The sequence below is a fragment of the Zootoca vivipara genome, chromosome 6 (assembly GCF_963506605.1).
Source record: "Zootoca vivipara chromosome 6, rZooViv1.1, whole genome shotgun sequence".
Classification (NCBI taxonomy): Eukaryota; Metazoa; Chordata; class Lepidosauria; order Squamata; family Lacertidae; genus Zootoca; species Zootoca vivipara.
The window spans coordinates 84,345,822-84,366,707 of NC_083281.1; the positions used below are offsets into that span (position 1 = coordinate 84,345,822).

At 46.9% G+C, this 20,886-nt stretch overlaps 1 protein-coding gene across 9 annotated transcripts in view; it reads right to left on the reverse strand.

The window, feature by feature from the left end:
• Window positions 1–20,886, reverse strand: part of CASZ1 (castor zinc finger 1) — a 298,840-nt gene that overhangs the window by 59,775 nt on the left and 218,179 nt on the right. For all 9 annotated transcript variants that reach the window (XM_035120501.2, XM_060276240.1, XM_060276237.1 and 6 more), the window contains one exon: window positions 8,553–9,149. In XM_035120501.2, coding sequence (XP_034976392.2) covers window positions 8,553–9,149 — 597 coding nt within the window. The remainder of the gene's footprint in view (window positions 1–8,552; window positions 9,150–20,886) is intronic.

A 20,886-nucleotide genomic window follows, 5' to 3' on the forward strand; every position in this document is an offset into this window, starting at 1 on the left:
ATAACAAGAAAAATTGGGCGGGATGGGGGGGGTGAGTCTGGAGGGAGACCTTGCCCAAACAGGGAGGGATTTGATAAAGCAGGTGGCATCATTGGTAGTTTGGGGCATAGGTTGTTGGGCATAGTCCTGATCCCAAGCACTTGCTAGCCTTGTATGCATACATAGAACTTGTTTTTTCTGTGTTGCCCCATAAGAAAAATTCCAAAATACATATCAGGGCAGTACCTTTATTAAGCCAGTCAATGCATCACTGAATAGTGAGTCAGCTTTACAGAGTTCCCCAGGGCTCTTCAGCAAGGCTGGATATTTAGCAAAGGAGGAGGGAGAAAAAAGCTGACTATGTGCTAAAGGTCACATCCACACCACACGGCTTCCCCCCAAGGAACCCTAGGAACTGTAGTTTGCCCACCACAGAGCTACAATCCCCAACACCTGTTGCAAACTACAGTTCCCAGGATTCTTTGGGGGAAAGTCATGTGCTTTAAATGCATGGTGCGGTTGTGACCAAAGCCTCCATTGGTCTCAGTCCCAATAAATTTGGCCAGCCTTTGCCAACCAGGTGCCCTACAGCTCCCTAGGACTACCGGTACCACTCAGCTGGGGCTGAAAGGAGTTGTTGTTCAAAAACAGCTGGAAAACACCAGCTTGGCAAAGGCTAGATTAGATTCTCCAGTGGTTCACGTGGAGTTTCAGGGTTCACGTGGAGATGCCTAAGATGCCAAGAAGATCATGAGCATATCCAACTACCTGTGTCCCAAACTACCAGTGACCTGGTTGTTTAAAATATTAAAACCCAGCAGTTATCTTAATTTGCTACCAGCCTTAAGCAAAACAAGACTCAGCAAGGGCACCTGCCCTTTCCCTGGGGCACATCCCTTCACAGTCAGACATGGAGAAACTTGGCTACTGATCGCACCCAGGGCTTCTGAAAGAGTTCCCTTGTTGTGGAAAATAAAAGAGAGGGGAGGCTAGGGAAGGGAAGAACCCTGCCTTGCGCAAAGATGTTTTAGAACATTTCTATTCTGCATCCATTCAACATCCATTTAAAAACAGTTCAAAAACTAGAAAGGAACAACAACAACATGCTCCACAAATAATGCAATATATAGAACCTGGATGAACCACAAAAAAGCAGAGTGATGAAATCTGCATAAAGGTCAGGCAGTGAGAGAGACAGAGGACAAGGCAAGCCTGTGTATGCAGATGGGATCCCAGGAAACTATAGATCACAAACGAACACACACACACACACACACACACACACACGGCTGGTGTTTTATTTGAGGATGTGTCCTGCAACCTGTTCTTGACACTATCTTAGTGCATGACTGGTGGATGCCTTTTCAATGCTACTGCATTATGGCTGCCCAGAGGGAGCTATGGTGTAACAAAAGCAGGACACCACCACTGAGCATATCTGGTGTGAAAAGTGACGAGATTTCAGCAGGAACTTATAGCTTATGCGCCAAAACAGTGTGAACGCTTCCAAAACTTTGCAGGCACAAAGGAGCGCTGAAAGCAGGGTTGTGTATGACTGCCCCAATAGCTTCGTGAGCACGTATCACCATGAATGTGCAATGAAAAGAATGCCTGAAGGGGGCTCCAGGTAGGTGTGGAGTCAGAACAGAGAAGGAACATGCTCTGAACATATATTCTACCAGTATCTGACCCATTCCACCAGCAGAAGAGATGGGAAACAGAGCTCATGCCATGAGCTTTGCCAAAAGATCCTCCTACACCTGATTGATGCAAGCTGGTCATTATAAGAACAACTGTTTAAGAATTGGTCCCTGAATTTGATTCCCCACCCCCTCTTTGCCACTTTCCCCTTGTGTGTTATGCTTTTCTTAGATTGTAAGCAAGTGTGGGCAGGGGACTGTCTTGTTTTAATTGACTGTACGTTAGCCGCTCAAGAAACCTTATTGGCTAAAGAAGGGGATCCAAATGCTCTCAATAAATAAATTGGCAACTCTTGCTTTATGGTCCTGCTTTCTGTGTCCAAGGGAGACTTTTTGTGTTGCATAAACAGTTGGGGGTAGCCTAAAAGTTCTAACCGAAGGTCTGGTATGATTTAATAGTTGTATGTAACTTCACCATAACCAAGGGAAGCTTAAAAGGTAGCTCACAGCAGCAGCAAAAGAAATAATGTTTCAACAATCAGTGGAATCAAACCTCTGCTTTTATCTACTTGCGGAACTCCAAACACAAGTTTCAACTGTGCACATCAGTTTCATAGTTTCACTCTTACACTTACACACAAAGAGAAAGTTTAGGGATGCTATTTTCTCCCTAATTTTTCTCTGAAGAGCTGCTGCCAGCCAGTGTGGACTAGAGATGGGGGAGGAATTCAACTTTGTTTGCATCTGAACGAGAAGCTACTTAAATCCACACTTCTCGAACCAAGCACAAAGAGAAACCCAGCTATTCTTCAAATTTTGCACTTCTCTGAATTTTGCAATGCAACCTAATAATGGGCACAAAGATGCACATGCTAGGGAAAGGTGTGCATAATAATGTACCTGTTACTGAAAACCCCATACAAAAATGCATTATAGTGGGGGAAATGGCTTGCAAAACTGCATACAAAAGTGTGTTCAGTAGAAATCCATACTAAAATGCTGGTGAATTTTCATGAGGATTTTTTAAAAGCCAATTGCTGCGGAAAGGTGAACTGCATTTACGAAAAAAATTTTTTTTTGGGGGGGAGACACTGGGAGATAACAAAATACACAGATCCACCAATTCCTACAGTAGAGAAGTGCTGAGCTAGGGGAACCATAGGTCAGTATCAGCTAGCATCCTCCGCTCCTCCCAAGCACCGTGCCTGACCACTGGCCATGCTGGCTGGGGCTGATGGGAGTTGCAATCCAACAACCACATGGGGAAGGTACCTCCTTTGCACGCAGAAGGTCCTGGGTTCAATCCCTGGCATCTCCAGGAAGGGCCACGTCTGAAATCTCGGAGAGCCACTGTCAGCCAGGGTAGACAATACTTAGCTAGATGGACCAATGGCCTGACTCAGTCTAAGGCAGCTTCCTGGGTTGCAAACATCTGGGGTGCACCATGCCAGCTGCCCCTCGAGTAGCTACTTAAAACTAGGGTATGGAAAAGCTGTGTATATATCTCTCTCTGGAATTTGGGGTTTGAAGCTGCAAGATGCTGAAGCAAAATTGGCTCAGCCCTGAATGCTGCCTATGCATCAACTGCTCTGAGTAACGTGGAAGGTGGGCAGGGTGGAAGCAAAACAAGGAACAAAACTGTACATAGAAACACAGGCCAAACTGGGAGTGAGGATTTGTGCAGCCGCTTTGCACAGCATTGCCTGCTATTATCGTCAAAACAGCAGGCGGACTTTGCCAGGTCAGGCCAAAGGTCTGATGGATCCAGCAGCCTGCCTGCTACAGACGCCCTCACCGCCAAGGAAATCTGTGGCGGAAGTCACTTGCTATGTGTCCCCTGGTGCCTGGTACTCGGCGCCTCTGCATACGAAGGATCCATATTTGGCTCTCATGGCTGAGTGCTGTCGATCAGCTGATCCGCCGTGGATTTCGCTCCCTGCTTGCTCACCTAGAAGGTGGCACACAATCTGGGTGGGAACCTTTGTCAATCCAGGCTTAAGAAAAGGTGCCATGTGGTGGGAAATGACCCTGCCAGATGGTGCTGTTTAACTCCCTGTGGGCTGGCAGGCTCGGCTATGTGTTCCCAGAAGTATTCCCCGTTCCCCATAACTGTATATATTTTTGGGTGCCTCTGCAAACAGGAAAGGCAACCAAAGAAGCCGGACTGGGGAGGGGTGATGGGGGAAAATTAAAACAAACTTAAGCACCGAGTCCGGGCTCAATCACCTTGTGCTGGCGACAGACAAGGGCTTTTCCTATCAAAGGAAACTGAAGGTCACACTTTTCCTCATTGATCTTGCAATGTTTGTTAATTACTCTGTCACTGATGTGGCGAAGGATAATTAAACAGCTCTGTTTATATCTTATATGCATAATTATGCACGTTGCCACTGAACTCGCAAAGGCTGGAGAAGAGGGAAGGGACAGATGAACAGAGATGAGTTTCAGTTGCATTATTAAGGGGGAGCGTGGGGTGGGGTGGGGTGGGGGGAGCTGGGGCCCACATGCACAAAAGGGAGAAACTTTGATGGATTGGCAAGATCGGGGGGGGCTTGTCGAGATGTGGGAAAGAGGGCAAAGTGTCGAGCAAAGTTATTAAACCTGAATGGGAGTTTAGACTTCATTTGAAGATGCCCTTCTCTCTCTCTCTCTCTCTCTCTCTCTCTCTCTCTCTCTCTCTCTCTCTCTCTCTCTCTCTCTCTCTCTCTCTCTCTCTCTCTCTCTCTTTTTGGGGGGGGGGGGTTGCAGTAGTTCTGGTAACTCAATCTTGAATCTCCCTGTGCTCAAAGCTAGGTTTTTTACACATCCACTTTTTTTGGAAAGCTTTCCCATAGCTCCCTATAAATGGTCACCTCTTATCTTTTTGTCACTGATGGTGTGGTGGTGGGGCTTGGAGCCTCATATTTAGTCTTTGCCTTCCTGCCAGCCACTCCTGCCTCGATTTCAGAATCTTCCCAGGACAAAAGCTCCTATATCACGACTGTTTACAGTTCTCCATAAACCTCTCTGGCCCTTGTTGTGTCCTGGTTCAAACACTGTGCTCTCTGTTGGAGGGGCGGTGGGAATCTGTGGCTCTGTGCTGTTGTGGTGATGTTTAAAGTCACTTCCTGCACTGGGTTTAATGGATTGCATGGAACTGGCCTACAACAGCACCCATAATTCTGTGGGGCCCAGCCAGGCAGGACTGGGTAATCTGTAGTCAGTCTGGTCCATTTGCATGATCATAACGAAATCTTAAATTTCTTTCTTTCTTTCTTTTTGCTCCCCTTGCTTTGCATACATTCACCAACAATTGCTCCCTTTCCAGCCCTACATGAAAGACCGCCTCCATCCCTACAGACCCTCTCTGCTGTTAAGGCTGGAAAAGGGGTTCCTCTTGGCAGTTCCTCAAAATTGCGGGTGGTTGGGGGGCTGGACCTTAGACCTTTAGACCTTTAAAGCCCTAAATGGCCTCGGTCCAGTATACCTGAAGGAGCGTCTCCACCTCCATCATTCTGCCCGGACACTGAGGTCCAGCACCGAGGGCCTTCTGGCGGTTCCCTCGTTGCGAGAACCCAAGTTGCAGGGAACTAGGCAGAGGGCCTTCTTGGTGGTGGCGCCTGCCCTGTGGAACGCCCTCTCAACAGATGTCAAAGAGGAAAACAACTACCAGACTTTTAGAAGACATCTGAAGGCAGCCCTGTTCAGGGAGGCTTTTAATGTTTTATAGATTACTGTGTTTTATTTTTCTGTTGAAAGCCGCCCAGAGTGGCTGGGGAAACCCAGCCAGATGGGCGGGGTATAAATAAAAAATTATTATTATTATTATTATTATTATTATTATTAGAGGTGGAGGGCTTTCTTTGTGGCAGAGCAGCCCCTAAACTATGGAACTCCCTCCCCACGAAAAAACGCATGGCATCTTGGGCTGCATACACTTCCTACATTTAAAGCACACGACTTCTCCCAAAGGATCTTGGGAGCTGTAGTTTACCCTCCTCCCACAGAGCTGCAGTTCCCAACATCTTAAACCAACTGCAGTTCCCAGGATTCTTTAGAGAAAGAAATATACTTTAAATATATGGTGTGTACACAGCCTCTCCTGCACACCTGACGCTGTTAAGATATTCTGTTTTACTGAATTTATACTGTTCTGTTCTGGCTGGAAGAGTTTGGCTTGCTTTTATAGTTGTAACTATTTCATCTGCATTTTTATATGTGTATATATAAACCACATATTATATTGTTAGAACCTGCCCCCAGGACCTTACGGTGAAAGACGGTTAAGAAATCTTAAAAATAAATAAAATAATGTAATTAATTTCAGTTGGGTCTGCTCTGAGTAAGACTTAGGCGGACACAACCCCCTCTCCTCACAGTTGCCGGTTAAGGTACTTTTGCACACACAAACACCTCTCCCTTGTTAAACTGCGTCCTTTTACCTTTTCCATTTTATCTAGATTGCAAAGACTCTGGGTAGAGAGCACAGTGAGTTCAGATAACAACCACCAGAGTTTGAATAATGGGGCATTTTGCCAGCTCTCCAGGAAGCGAGTGGAACTTTCCCTACTATGGGTGAGATCTACAGAGAGGTTTCTCCACCCCACCCCCTGTTTCCCCCAAAGCAATAAATTCTTGCTTTCTTGACGAAAAAGTAGACTAAAGAAAGTCAAGGAAGGTGGAGCTGGGGAGAGAGAACGCATGCAGGCTGAAAGAAAGAGAGAAAAAAATAACCCCCCAGTAGAACAATGGCCAATTATTGCATTAAGATCAGCAGGGGGGGACTTTTTGGTAGTCCCACCTGTCCTAAAACGTTTGGGGTTTGGGGTGGGATGGCCTCAGAGAAAAAAAGGCATTATCCAAGGAAGCTCCTAGCTTGTAGAATTCCCTCTCTACAAGAGGTGTGTCTTGCACCTTCATTATATAATTTCCACCGTACACTGAGGACACACCTCTTGACATCTGAAATATATACAGCAGTACCTCGATTTACGAACTTAATCTGTTCCAGAAGTCTGTTCTTAAAGCGAAACCATTCTTAAACTGAGGTGCACTTTCCCTAATGAGGCCTCCCACCGCTGGTGCCCTTCCACTGTTCGGTTTCTGTTTGTAGACCGAGGTAAAGTTTGCAAACCGGGACACTACTTCCGGTTTTGCGGAGTTCATAAACTGAATAGTTCGTAAACAGGGCTGTTCTTAAACTGAGGTACCACTGTATGTATTTTCAAGACATGCACTATTGCTACAATAGTAATTTGTTTTAAACTATCTTTAATGCTTACATTGTTGAGACCTGGCCCGTGACCTAGTGGGGAAGGGCAGGTAACAAACTGACAATGATTATGATGGTTTAAGATTTGTTTATGGATTTTATGGAATTGCAAACCATAACATAACTCCCCTCCTTCCCCCTCATTCCATACATAAAAGCCAAAAGCAAACATTCCCCAGAGATGTAAGCAAGCGGTATTAAGCGGTAATAATAGTAACAACAGCAATTGGTAATATTGTAAACCGCTTTGGGAAGGTAGTTTTATCCTGGAAAGAGGTTGAAAAAAGCACACGCATAAGGTAGATAAATAAAAACAACAACAAGGAAGGCAACAATTTTTAAAAAAGGAAGGGAAATTAAACTCGCCGTAAAACAGCTCCCAGGGTAGGAAGAGCTGGGAAAAGAGAGAAGTCTCGATCGTGCTAATGTGTCCGCCAGGCAGGTCTGGGCAGTGGCAGGCGGAGGTGTCACAGAAGGAGCTGCTGCTGTTTTGTCGCTGAGCCAGTGGCGGCCAAAATTCCTCTAGAGGGGAAGCCAAGGGAAAGAAGCAGCCTCTCTCTTCTGCCAGCACATCTCCCTGCTCAGCTGAGCTCTGTGTTCCATGTCCCTGTCTTCATTCCTTTCCCTCCCCTTCGAGGGAAGAGGGGAAGCAATTGTGGGGGGTGGGCTGGAAGGGGGAGACAGAAGGCCTGGTGGCTGCATCAGAGGGGCCAAGGGCCCACTCACGACACACAATTGTGCAAGCACTAAGCCAGCACTCTTTTCATGGTATGTGCTGTAACAATGTTCTGCGAAGCTGGTTGAACACATCTGCAGCGCGCACACAGACAATAAAGCAGAAAGGAGGAAGGGAAAATATTCTGATTTTCTTCAGGAGGTCTGGCGATGGTGCTGAAGCTGCAGTTGTATGTTGTTATCGATGGCGTTTCATTTAACTCACCATTTTATACTTGTTTTTAATGTATGGCATTAGATGGCTAGGTACAATCTTGCACTCACTTACTTGGGACTAGGGACAGTTAGCACTCGAAGGGGCTTAATTTCAAGTGGGCATATATAGAGTTGCACTGTAAAATTGAGTAGCTGCAATTAATATTTTAAATAAGTTGAAATAATACTTATTGTTATTTTAGCCTACTAAATTATATATATTAATACGCATATATATGTATGGGGATTGTCCTCATTTATTATAAATGTTCAAGGTACCATTGATTGTTTTAAGTGGCTACTACAATAGATTAGTCACATTTCAAAATCCCCTTTTAAAATAGATCTAATTGCATTTTGCTTTTAAATGGAGTGTTGGGGCTAGCCCACAATATGGGGTTTAGGGACTGCCTAGGCGTCCTCTGACACAGGGAATATGCTGCTTATTGTTGAAGGGGATAAAAAGCTACCTAGGTCAGCCCCTCACGCCATCCCATCCACAACACAGAATGCTGTGTGCAGAGAGCAGATGATCTGCAAGAGGGAGTTACAGAGCAATACCTCTAGGCGTGCAAGTAAGCCAAGCTGCATGCAACAGGAAATGCTCTGTCTCCCGCCAAAGAAGAGCCACGAACCAAGTAATATAAATTTGTTAGGATGATCAAACAGACCCTGGATCCATCCAGCAAGCATACTGGTTTTTCAATGCCCAAGAAAGAACATAACAGAGATGCCAACTTAGGCAGCCTTACCTGAGGCAGCTCCTCCACCTAGCTTGGAGACCACCTCGCTGCTGGGACCCCGGAAGCTTTCATCCTTCGAGGGAGGCCCATCCGAATCCCGTTCATCCAGGAAGCTGCTCCCATCTTGGGGTCCCCTCAGCGGCTCAGCCTCGTCCACATTGTCCTCTTCATCACTGCACCCCTTGGGTTGCACCATATACACGCCTTCGGGGGGCACCTCAGCACCCTCGGAGCCCCTCGGTTCCTTGCTCTCGATGCGCCCCAGCAAGGAGTCTTCGCTGTACTCCCCGTTGACCCACTTTTCAATCACCTCCCTTCGCTTGTCCTCCTCAATCTTCTGCACGCGGTCGACCCCCTCGGGGAACTCTGGGCCCAGCTCCTTGGCCCCAGGCCGGGCGATGTCCTTTGCGGTGGTGAGGGTGCCCCCACCAGCGCTCTCCCGGCCCAGGGGAGGCTTGTCGGCATGCGCCCGCTCGGGTCCCTTGTGGTCAACAACGACCTGGCGGCTGAGCTTAGCACAGATCGCATTCAGCTTCAAGCCACCTTTGCGCTTGGCAGCCATCTTGGGGTTACCTGAGGTTCTGTCAGTGCATATAGTTCTTTCAGCTGGAGGGAAGAAACAAAAAGAGAGAGAGAAAGCGAGACAGTTAGGGGGTGGGATAGTCTCCAATGCATCCAAAGCAAGTTTGAATACCGTTCAAATAACTGAAAGAAGAATAAACAAGTGCACTAAATCACAACTGGCTTCATCCCAAAGCAAATCCGCACAAGCAAATTAGCAGTTTCTTCATTATTTACATTCTGTGCTTCCTGTAAGGAGCTCAGGGGCTCCCTCCCTTTCACTGTCACAATGACCCTGTGAGGTAGGCTAGCTGTGGAGATCATGATGGGCCCGGGGTCACTCAGTGAGCTTTATGGCTGATTTAGCAGTGATTTGAACTTGCATCTTCCTGGTCTAATGCTCTGACTGTTACACCACACTGACCCCCTCTCCACAATCCCACAGTGAGTTGAGCAGATTCCTGGAGCATTTGCTTGAGCGGCTGTGTGGCAAGGTGGTTAGAGCATGAGCTCTGGGCATGAGGAAGCCACACTCACAATCCCCTGCTCAACTAAGGCTCTCGGATTAGTCGGGTGAGCCCTTCTTCCACAGTCTAAGAGTCCCATGAAATTCAAAAGCTTTAATTAGACACATTTGTGGAGAAAGGCATGTGTGTAACAGCTCTGGCAGCAGAATGGAACCACCATATTCCAAGGCAGTCTACCCTGCCAGATCCAGAGCAGAATCCTGGACTGTAGAGAACTTGGGTCTGATTGAGCTTATTGCATTATCTCATAGAGGTTCCAGCTGATAGGCAGCCTATGGTTCTATAAACACCTTTAAAAAAAGATCAACAACTGGGTAATGTCTAATCCCTCCTCCCTGTCTGGCCCCCCCCCTCTGATCACATATCTACAACTGCTAGGAAAATATGGTACAATTTGGCTTTGCACTGACTCTTTTACACCACCCACAAGGAATAGCTGGCTTTGCTAATATGGTCTGCCTTGTTCGTTTTTGTTTTGGGTTTCTCCTCTCTTGCTGATGAGGAATCCCTAGGTTTCACTCAAGATACAAGGTAGATTTGGGTGAAACAGCTGGGCTTTACGTTTTCAAAAAATGGGGATCAGCCAGAAACCTCACCATAACCTAATACTGCTGGCATCTCAGCAGAAAATTGAACCAAAGCCCACCCAGTGATTACAACATCCAGCCCAAATTTTGTATTTTTAAATGTCCCCACCCCCTCTTCCTCATCTCAGGCATTCCCTGTTCCGTGTAACACCTGAGCCTGAGAAAGGGTTTGCTTCCCATTTTGTGACACTTTGGTTGGTCCTCATAAAGGTATTGCTTCCCATTTTGTGACACTTTGGTTGGTCCTCATAAAGGTATTGCTTAACAATAGAAACTGGAGTTGTTGTCGTTTTTCCTCTTATGGGTCAACACTTTTTATCTTTACATCATTGAGGTTGCATCCTCATGCCTAAGACAGGTTTGGTTTGCAACACTTTCAGAAGGGAGCACAGGAGGGGAGAATTTAAAGTCCACTGCCTATCAAACTGATAGCATGAGCTTCCCACAACTGCTACAGCAGCTTTGTGGCTTTAGAAAAGGACGAGACACCCCACTGCACAGCAGCTTAAGGATGCAGTCTCCCCTCCCCAGATGCTGGGGGTGAGATGAAGAGGCAGAGACCTAGGTCCCCACCCCTCATTTGTGTCAGCACTTCTCTCAGGAAGGGTCCAGGCAGTGACTGCCCAGAGGCTGAAGCTTTTGCAGCACGGTGGCTCACGGCAAGACAGCCTGCCCGTCTCCTAACAGCAGGAGTCAGCAATGCAATAAGGCTCACACGCAACAGGCTCGTTGCTGAGCATGGAGGTTGCTGACACATTGCAGGAACCGACCCCTGGTACACTGTGGGTTGGAGAAACCAAAGTAGATTCTCCTTTGGACAGGGTTTCCATTCGCTGCTCAGAAGAACCCCCGTTCTCTCTTCCTCTCCTGCTATTTTACCTGCTCTTCCCTCACTCGGTACCTAGTTCTGCCCAGCTGCAAAAACAGATTCAGGGGGGGGGAGGGAGGACGAGAAGGGTGCTTTCAACTTGCTCCCAAAGAGCAAGATTTCCCTTGCTGCTTGTAAAAAAGCTCCTGGGTCACTTGCATTCTCTCCCCCCCCCCCCCCGTTTGAGGCCCCAAAACACAGAAGGAGGTTGTGATCTATCAGACCCCCAGCGATGTGCCCGGGAGCCGTTGTGACATCCCCCTAATCCTCCAGCTTGACAGTCCAACGCAAACAGCCTGAAACTTTAGACTCTCTCTCTTCCCCCCGACAGCCAGCGTGTGGCTGCTTAACATTAGCGGCTGACAGCTCTGGGCACGCTCTCCTGCCAAGAGCGGCAGAAGAGAAACAAAATCAGCCACAAGCTGCCCAGGAAACCATGGCCAGGGAGGAGAGGATGTCACACCCCCCCATAGAGCCCTCCTAGGCCAGGGAAACAAGACCGTGGCACCCACAGCTCTTCTGGATCTGAATGGCAAAGGCCTCAGCAGCTCCTGCACCATGAACAGCCCATTTATGATGAGACCCAGGTGGCGACGACCTAGGATGGGCTTTGCAACACATTTTAGATGTTGTTTGGTTGCTTTGGGCATATCCAGGAAATTGCTCCTCTTTTTTGCTCTTTTTTGGGGAGCAGAGGACAGCATAGCCTGGGTCTTTCTATGTACAGCATTCAGTCCATAGCCCATTTAATTGCCACATTTTTCATGGGCTTTGAGGTCAAAGCCAGACAGAGCTCAGGCAAAGGCAGGTGATCAGATGCCACCCCACCCCCCCAGCAGCAAGGAGCAAGATCCAAGCTTCTAAAAGCCTTTTGGCTCAAGGTGGGAGGTCTGCAATCCATGCAAAAAACCTGAATCGCCCTTCTCCCTTTGTTCCTCACCACAAATATGCGATTCCCAGATAATAGCAAAACAAAAAAGACACGCACCTGTGCTATTGACACACCCACCCATGTACTCCCAGGAGAGCACACACCATGTACACACCCCAATACATCAAGGCTCCAGTGACACACAAGCACGTGAGCTCTCACTCTCACACCCTCCTGTGTCATGTTGGCTCAGGGGAATCCAGGTCGCTGTTTCGTCACTGTGCTTCCCTGGCCCCACCTGATCCGGAAAGCTCAACCAAGGCCTGTTAAACTCAGGGCAGAGTCCTGCCCTCAGCTACACCTAAGTTGGAGGATCAAATGAGGTTAAGGTGGGTGGAACGGAGCATCCAAACCAGCTCTGCTAAACAGATCAGCCAAAGCTCTCAAGAGGGGCGGGCACTGTTTTAAACAGGGAGGAGGGGTGCACCCATATGCTTTGGAGAAAGCATGGCTTGGGGAACGTAGCTGAAGGAAAAAGGTTTGGACAGCAGCCTCTGAGGCAGGCCATCAGGCCACTGATGATTCAGCACAGGGAGAGAGAGCACTTCTGCAACACATACCACGGTCTAGCACAGATCTTTTCTACAGGACAGGCCTTCCTCAGCCTGCTGGAGGCATCGAGGTGTCAGATCCTATCAGCGGCCCCCCCAAAGAAAGCCCCCCCTCCTGGCCTCAGCACAAACGGACATCTCTCCAACTCCCTCTGTCCACCGCCCCTCCTTCATCCGTTTCCACCCTTCCACAACTTCCTCGGGATGAAGGACAGTCCCGTCATCCCAGAAGGAAAAAGCCAAAGACACGTAGAGATGGCAAAACGATTATATAAATATTTATCTAAAGGAAAAGGATGGTGGGCAGCAGGGTGGGGGAGAAATATTGCTGCGAGGATGTGGAATATCCCACAGACATGGCTCACCTCCTGGCCTATCGGAGAGCCCTGCAGCTGGATCAGGCCAGTGGCCCAACTAGTCCAACACACTGTTCTCACAACCGCACGCCCCAAGAGGAAGCACACAAGCACCACTCTCCCCTCCTACCGCTTTCAGCAACTGGTATTTAAGAAGCACTGAGACTTCAACAGAGAAGGGAGAACACAACTGCAAATGTTTTGCAGCTCCAAAAGATGAGGGAATTTTTAAAAGGCACATCTCTAAGGCTTAGGCATCTTGACCAGCTCCTGACAGCTCTGCCATCCAAGTGTAGGGCACCTCAGAAATTGGCAGAGCACGAGTCTTTTAATCTCAGAGTTGTGGCAACAGATTCTTGCATTGCAGGGAGCTGGACTAGATGGCCCTTGTGGTCCCTTCCAATTCTATGGCTCTATGAAATAATAATTTTAAAATCTGCTAATTTTTATTTAAGTACCCAGCCCCAAGGGGGTTACTATCTAAAATTTAGTAGCAAAGGAGGCAACAGAGGGAGGAGTCACAGAGGTACTTGGGCAAGGATACACACAAATGCAGTTATACATGGGCGCTTACTTAAACCAGTGTTTCTCAACCACTGTTCCGCGGCCTGGTGTGCCGTGGGAGAATTACTTTATATATAGTCAATATAGGCACAGAGTTAATTTTTTAAACATTTTCTAATGGTGGTGTGCCTCGTGATTTTTTTCATGAAACAAGTGTGCCTTTGCCCAAAAAAGGTTGAGAAACACTGACTTAAACTGTAGCTAATTTAACTCACTGCTCCTTGCTTTGATCAAATTTTCCCACCAGTTGAAATAGCTGAATGGTGATGCAAAGAGCTAACAATCCAAGGGTGGAGCTGCTTTCTAGCCCTTTTCCCACATGGAAAACCTGCTTTCCACTTTTTGCAATCCTCAGTCTGGTGAGACAGTTGCTGGTGCTGCCATTTTGACGGTTGGAGGCCAAGAGGGGCACTTTCAACACTGATGGGCTAGTTTTCTATTTGCAGGCATTTTTTTAACAGATAAATAAAAATAAAACTCTTATGGCATCCTCTACCTGACACATGAAGAAGGGCAACACATTCTATCTCCCTCTGCCTTAAAAGGGGATTAGACAAATTTCTGGAGAATAAGGCAGTCGGTTGCTTCTAGCCACAGTGGCTATGCACTGCATCCACTCTTGGAGGCAGTTTGCCTCTGAATACTGGAAACCACAGGAGGAGAGTGCTCTTGCACTTAGGTCCTGCTTGTCGGCTTCTTAAGGGCACCTGGAGGGCCACTGTGAGAACAGGATGCTGGATTAGATGGACCACTGGCCTGATACTACGTTCTTTACTTCTCTGTCCTGCTGCAGAATCCATCTTAATGTGTGCAAAGTATGTGCAAAGTCTGATGGGCAGTTGATGCAGAAAAGGCATTCCTGGGACCAAAGCATCCTATCCCCCGCCCCCACGAACTCTGCACCAGCCTCAGTTCTCCATTTGGTGCCTTGCAAAAGATCCCAGGCTAAGTAAACATCCCCTATGATTTTCTTCTCCCGAAAAGAAATGTTTTGATTTCACATCAATCCAAGGAAGCAGTTTATAACCCATGCCTGTCACAGAGACTTTTTCATCTCTGCCCAGGACAAACTCTTCCACATGCTGTATTTACACTGAATGCTTCCTGTGAAAACAATGCAACTGAAAAGTTTACACCCGTGTGGCGTGGCAGGCACAAAGATTGCCCCCTCCCGCTTAGAGCAGCTGAGAGCCCGAAGAGGAGAAAGGGGGGGGGAGAAAGAAACAGGACTCAGGAACTTGCAAACCTGGGAAAACCACGAGAACTCCCAATTTCATTTTAAATGAAAAGCAGCCATCTAGTCCTCATGGTAGTAGCAGAAATTAGCCAGGAAATGCAACAATGGAAATTGTACTAAACAAGCTATGCAAGGCAGTAGGGTAAACTCTGAGCACAAATGCCCATGAGTATGGATTGAGCAGCATGCTTTGAGCTCAGTATTATTCAGCAATTGCTACTCACAAGAAAAAAGTCTGGTGTTGGGCTCATAATTCTGCCAGTTGAAAATCTCAAGTGTCCATATGTAAAAGAAAAGCAAGCATCTAGTCCTCAAGACCAAGGAGATAGGCTTGAAAGCCTCTGGGTAAAATCGAAAATGCTGTGTGTCTATGTAGCATTCCTAGCGATTGGGGAGAGGTTCTTTAATGGCCTGCTCAGCTCCTTTCTCCTCTTCAGGATTTAGCAGATGCAAAATTATGCAAAATTAAGCAAATATGTGCAAATGTGCTTAACTTGCAATCATCTATCCAGGTCACAGAATCCAGCTTTCTTCTTGGTGTACCATCCGTACTGAAAGCACAGTGCACAAACAGCCTTCAGCCAAACACTCTGGGCAATGCCTATCTGGCGGAGAAAGCGAAGCTTGCTTACTGTTCTAAGATCTTGCTAGTATATTATTATTATTATTATTATTATTATTATTATTATTATTATTATTATTATTATCTCTAAAGAATCACAGCAAGAAGGTAACTTGAGAGTTAATGAGTGGGAGCTGGTGAGAGACGGGAGAATGATGAAGAGGTAAATTTTTTAAAACTGGGAAAGAAAAGTGCTGGAAGAGACTCTGAGTTGGGGCAGGTGGATTAAGGGACCAAGAGCTGATGGTGGGGGGCACACTTGACTCTAGAGGAAGGGCGTTGCCGGATGTAGAGTGGAGTGGGGTGCTGCTTGAACCCAGCTGAGGATACCCCTGTTGTGGAAGGGAATGGTGGGTGGGGAAAGGAAGGGGAGCTTGTGAGGACTGTCACTTCAGAGGGCTGCGTGGAAAAAACGAACAGATGGACCTCTCATATTCTTATTGAAGAATTTTAAGCCCAGCTGAGTAGCTGTGCTCAGGAGGGAAGCCGCCGTGCCAGCTTTCCAGGAGCTGTGAGGGTTTCATCCGATCAATTATTCACAACATTGTTTGGGGCGGTTGAGGGAGGAAATGGTGGGCCAGGCAGACAGGAGTGGATGGGGGGGGGGAGCTTGCTTGCATGCGCTCCTGTGGATTTGGAAACTGTACACATTTTTCAACTGAAGTAGGTGCAGGTTGCCAAAATGCACCCAAAGCCAAAAGGTGCCAAGAAGCCATCTAGACCACCCAGCAGCTAGGATAGGACTTTGAGAGGGTTTGGTCCTGTTTCTGTGCTATTCCTTGGGCCGATTTGAAGCGTTTATCATTGGTTTTCGTGTTTTGAACCTTGGCTTGTCTTTTTAACAATGTTTGCAAACCACATGCATTCTGTTATAGGAATGGTACATAAATGCAACAGCAGAAACAAAAGAGTTTATAATCAGGGAAGTCGTCCCGTTCGGGGTGTGGGATTTGACAATGGGGCTCTGATTGTGCGTCACCACTTTCTCAGCTTTAAATTTTGTTTGTTTTCAAGTTGCTGGGCCGTGAGATGGCAAAAACTATGTGGCCAATGCTTGGGTGAAACACCAGAAGCCAGATGAAGAGGTGAGCATCTCTGGGGTTTTTTTTGGGGGGGGGGCAGAAGGGACAGAGGAGCAGAAAGCAGAACTAGGCAAAACCAACCCGATTTGCATCATTTAAGATTCCTCGTGGAACTTTAAAACTTCAGATAATAGTGTCATGGCCCACTTGGAAAAACAAACAATGACTTGATTTCCTCCCACTACCACCTCTCCACCTCCAAATGCGGTGTTCTATTCCAGAGCAGTCTCACAAGAGAGTCCACACAGTCCTGGATTCAAGGCCCGTGGTTCTGAAATGAGTCAGCAAAAACAGTAGGGAACAACTCTCCTCAAAACCAGCCCGAAACATACCTACCCATTTCCCTTGGTCAACACAGGCCAGATGAGGCTGAGTTTACTTGTTTTTTAAAAAAATTATTTCTGTATTTCCTTTGCAAGCCTTGTCTGAGAAATACACCATGAGGGATGGGGTCCAATTCCATGGGTGGGAGGTGTGCAAAAAAGTGGACTTGGTATGCTTTGAAACCCGCCCCTCCCCCCCTGCCGCTCCAGTTTATCAATAAAACATTTTATTGCTTTTAGCTCAAGAGATGACCTCGGCTTAGTGGAACGCTGTCTCTTTCGCCTGACCTTGGGAGAGTTCCACAACGGCGCTGCTAAGCTGAGTCCATGGCCACTGGAACCGTGAATTCTTCATGGCTGGAAGGAGGGCAAGCAATGCCCAGGGGACGGGCACTGGAAAGGACATGGGTGCCGCTTAACCTTGAACACACGGGACTGGAGGAGCAAGAGAGGCTTTCAGTTTCCCCCAAAGAGAGGCAATTTTTGGTTTGAAAAATGAGTAACAAAAGGAGGAGGGAACTGGAGGCTGTGTATTCTGCAATCAGATAAGACCTGGAATGGACAGCAGAATTTTGCAACCTAGGAAGCTAAACTATTTCTTTAAAAAAATGATAAATGTTCCAGTAATAAATAGCATTAAGAGGGAAGTAGCCTCATGAAATAGGGTGGGGGAGACAAGTTTTCCAGTAGTTTTTTTTTTATTGGGGGGGGGGAGGAGAACTTCATTTCCATGCACAGCTCTTCACACACCCATCCAGACCAACAAAAACAAAATTGCACAAAATAATAACATTCATGCAAGCTAGGAGTTATATGGTTGCATTTCTGCAGCGCAGAATTCGGGTTCCGTAACAATATACAGTAGTTTACATGCTATAGTAACACAGTGAATATAAATAGCCCTCTATCTTTTGACAACAGCCCTGACCATTCTCCTCAAAGTCTGATTTAAGTCTTTCTCTGTAATAGTGCTGGACCCGCATAGAACACACAGAGAGCAGAGGAAAACTTTTCTGACGCTGGAAACATGCACAGCAATACAAAGGACCCTTCCTTACTCAGGGCAACACACAGCAATCCTCCCACCCTGTGTGACACCACTTTGCATGTACACACAGAGATACACTCTCAGCTTTCCTGTGCCTTCCTCAGGTGCCCCTCACCCAGCACCCTCACCAATTCTTGCGCTGCAATCTCTCCGAAAGAGAAAACCCTAAAGTGTTAATGGTGATCGGTGAAATGGCACAGCAGATTGCTACAATAAATAATTTACTGATATTTATAAATATTCAAATCAGCAGGCTTCAGAAATTGAAAGTGGGGGGGGGAGAGAGAAGAGAAGCTGGAAAGTAAGTGTGTGTGTGTATTGGTGCAGGGGGTGGGGAGTTGACATTAATTCCCTGACTCTCCAAATTCATTTGAGGACTATTTCTCATTTCAAACAAATATTAAATCTTTTGGCATAAAAAATGGGTGCATGGGTGGTAGGGGGTGGGGTGAAATGGATGGATGGATGGAAGGAAGGAAGATGTCTCCATGGCTGGCATTCTGCACCGTCTGCCAAGCCAGCACCTGCAGGCTGGTAACCTTGGACTGACAAGCCACAGGGGACCCTGTGTCAGCTTGTGTTACCAGGGTGCCTACATTCGATTCCACCAGATTCCCAAGAAGGAATCAAGGCTAGAGGTATCTCCAATGGTAACATACGCTTCATCATAAAGAAGAAAAAGGCAGTGGTGGGTGTGGGGTGTCACCTTTTAAACTATTTTCTTCAAGGGTGCCTTTGTTCTCTGGTGAAGCTTGAAATTCTCCTTCCTTGTGTGAACCACCCTGAAATCTTATGATGATGAAGGGTGGTATATAAATATAATCTAATCTAATAATGCAAAGCAAAGCAAAATATGAAATAAAATAAAATAAAGCAAAGTCCATGCTACAGGTAGCTGGTAAGACAGGCACACCATCCCAATACAGACAACAAATGTTATGTGATGGTCAGACCAGGGGCAACCAACGTGGATATGCTGTTGGACTCCTGTCTCCTTGCAGCCCCAGGCAGCCGGGCCAATAGCCAAGGGTGATGGGAGCTGCAGCCCAACAACATCTGGAAGGGAAGCACATTGGCTACCCTTGGCTTAGAGCAGCCTCCCCCAACTTGGTGCCTTCCAGATATTTTGGACCACAACTATCAGCACCAGCTCCAGCCAGCACTGGGTTGTAGTCTAAAACATCTGGAAGGCACCAGGTTGGAGAAGGCTGGCTTAGTGTGTTGGACTGTTTTTTATTATTTATTAAATTTGTATACTTAGCAAGGGACGCGGGTGGCGCTGTGGTCCAAACCACTGAGCCTAGGGCTTGCCGATTGGAAGGTCGGTGGTTCGAATCCCCGCGATGGGGTGAGCTCCCGTTGCTTGGTCCCTGCTCCTGCCAACCTAGCAGTTCAAAAGGACGTCAAAGTGCAAGTAAAGAAATAGGTACCACTCTGGCGGGAAGGTAAACGGCTGCTCTGGTTCGCCAGAAGCGGCTTAGTCATGCTGGCCACATGACCTGGAAGCTGTACGCCAGTTCCCTTGACCAGTAAAGCAAGATGAGCACCGCAACCCCAGAGTCGTCCGCGACTGGACCTAACAGTCAGGGGTCCCTTTACCTTTTTTTTTAAAAAAAAAATACTTAGCAAATCCTCGCTTAGCCGTGAAGCTCTTTGGGTGATTTCTGGCCTGGTCATAATCTGTCAGCCTAACCTACCTGACAGGGAGATTGTTAGGATTTTTTTAAAAAATGGTGGAGGACTAGATACATCTGGTGTTGCAAATGGGACAACTGTGGGCACAAAGCCCAAGAACATCCTCTGGCACCCAAGAAACTCCCCCTTCATCGTTAGATGCTGAGGATGGTTATGGTTTTCCCTCCTTGAAATGTGTACGGAGCGGACAAAGGAAGCTGGGAGAGTGATGCTCCCACCCACTTCTCCTTTTAGCTCTACTTATTCAGTTTATTTTATGTGTTCGTTTATTTCCTCACATATTTGTACGCTGCTTGCCCATCAAGAGAAAGATCACAAAGCCGTTTTCCCAAACCCACCAGCAAAATTGAACACAGTATAAATGATAAAATGCATAAGCAAAAACAAGAAAATACAGTGAGACATCCTACAATATCAAAGCATGATTAATCCTACAAGATTAATAAAAAATTTAAGGATCACAGCAGCTAACAGATCAAGCTGGGCAAACAAAAATATATTTAAGTGACAATGTAAGCTCTTCAAGGGTGTAGCTGCAAGTGAAGGGAGTTCCATATCTGGGGTGCTGCCACTAAGAAGGCCCTATTCTGTGCCCCCACATGCCAAGCACAAAAAGCAGTGCCTTGTTCGCTGATCTTAAGGCCCAGGCTTTTCAAAGCTCGTATCACCACCTGAGCTGCCTATATGAGCCTTGAAAAGCACATAGCACTGGAAGACAAAACAGGAGGAACCTTGAAACCATCCCTTTTAATTCTTGTCTGCCCCACATCGAAAGGGGTGAAATGTAGAGTACACTGTGATATGATTTATGGTCTGTTTTTGATGCTTATATTTTAGTGAAGCTGGGTAGGGTTTGCCCTTCCTTAGTGTTGAATGGAACACCTGTAGTCATTTCTAGTCTATTAATTGGGGTTTGTAGAGAATAGTTTTGGCATTTTTAAATATCCTGTAAGTCACTTTGGAACTTTCCCTCCTCTCCGTAAAAAGTATCACCACCACCATCATCATCATCATCAACATCAGCATCATCTCGAGAGGCTTGTTCCTCCATCCTCCTCCAAACATTTTTGCAATCATTGCCATTGCATGAAGCTGAACCAAGGACAACTCCTCAATGGTTTAATAAAGGTATTTCTGAACCGTACTCTCGTTGACGGGATGGCCTGTGGCCCTACTCCGTGGGTAATTGCCACGGATCCCTTCTCTCCTGCACTCATTAACCAGGGCCCCAAAGCACCCCATTGGTAAATGCCTGGCTCCGGCATGGGGTGAGCTTCCCCCAGGATGAATAATGCTTTTTCTAATGCACGGGTAGCCTGTCAGCTTCCTTACTCCCAATGTTTTATGAGCTTAACTGAACGGCTCTGAACTCCCTGGTAAGAAATAAAGTT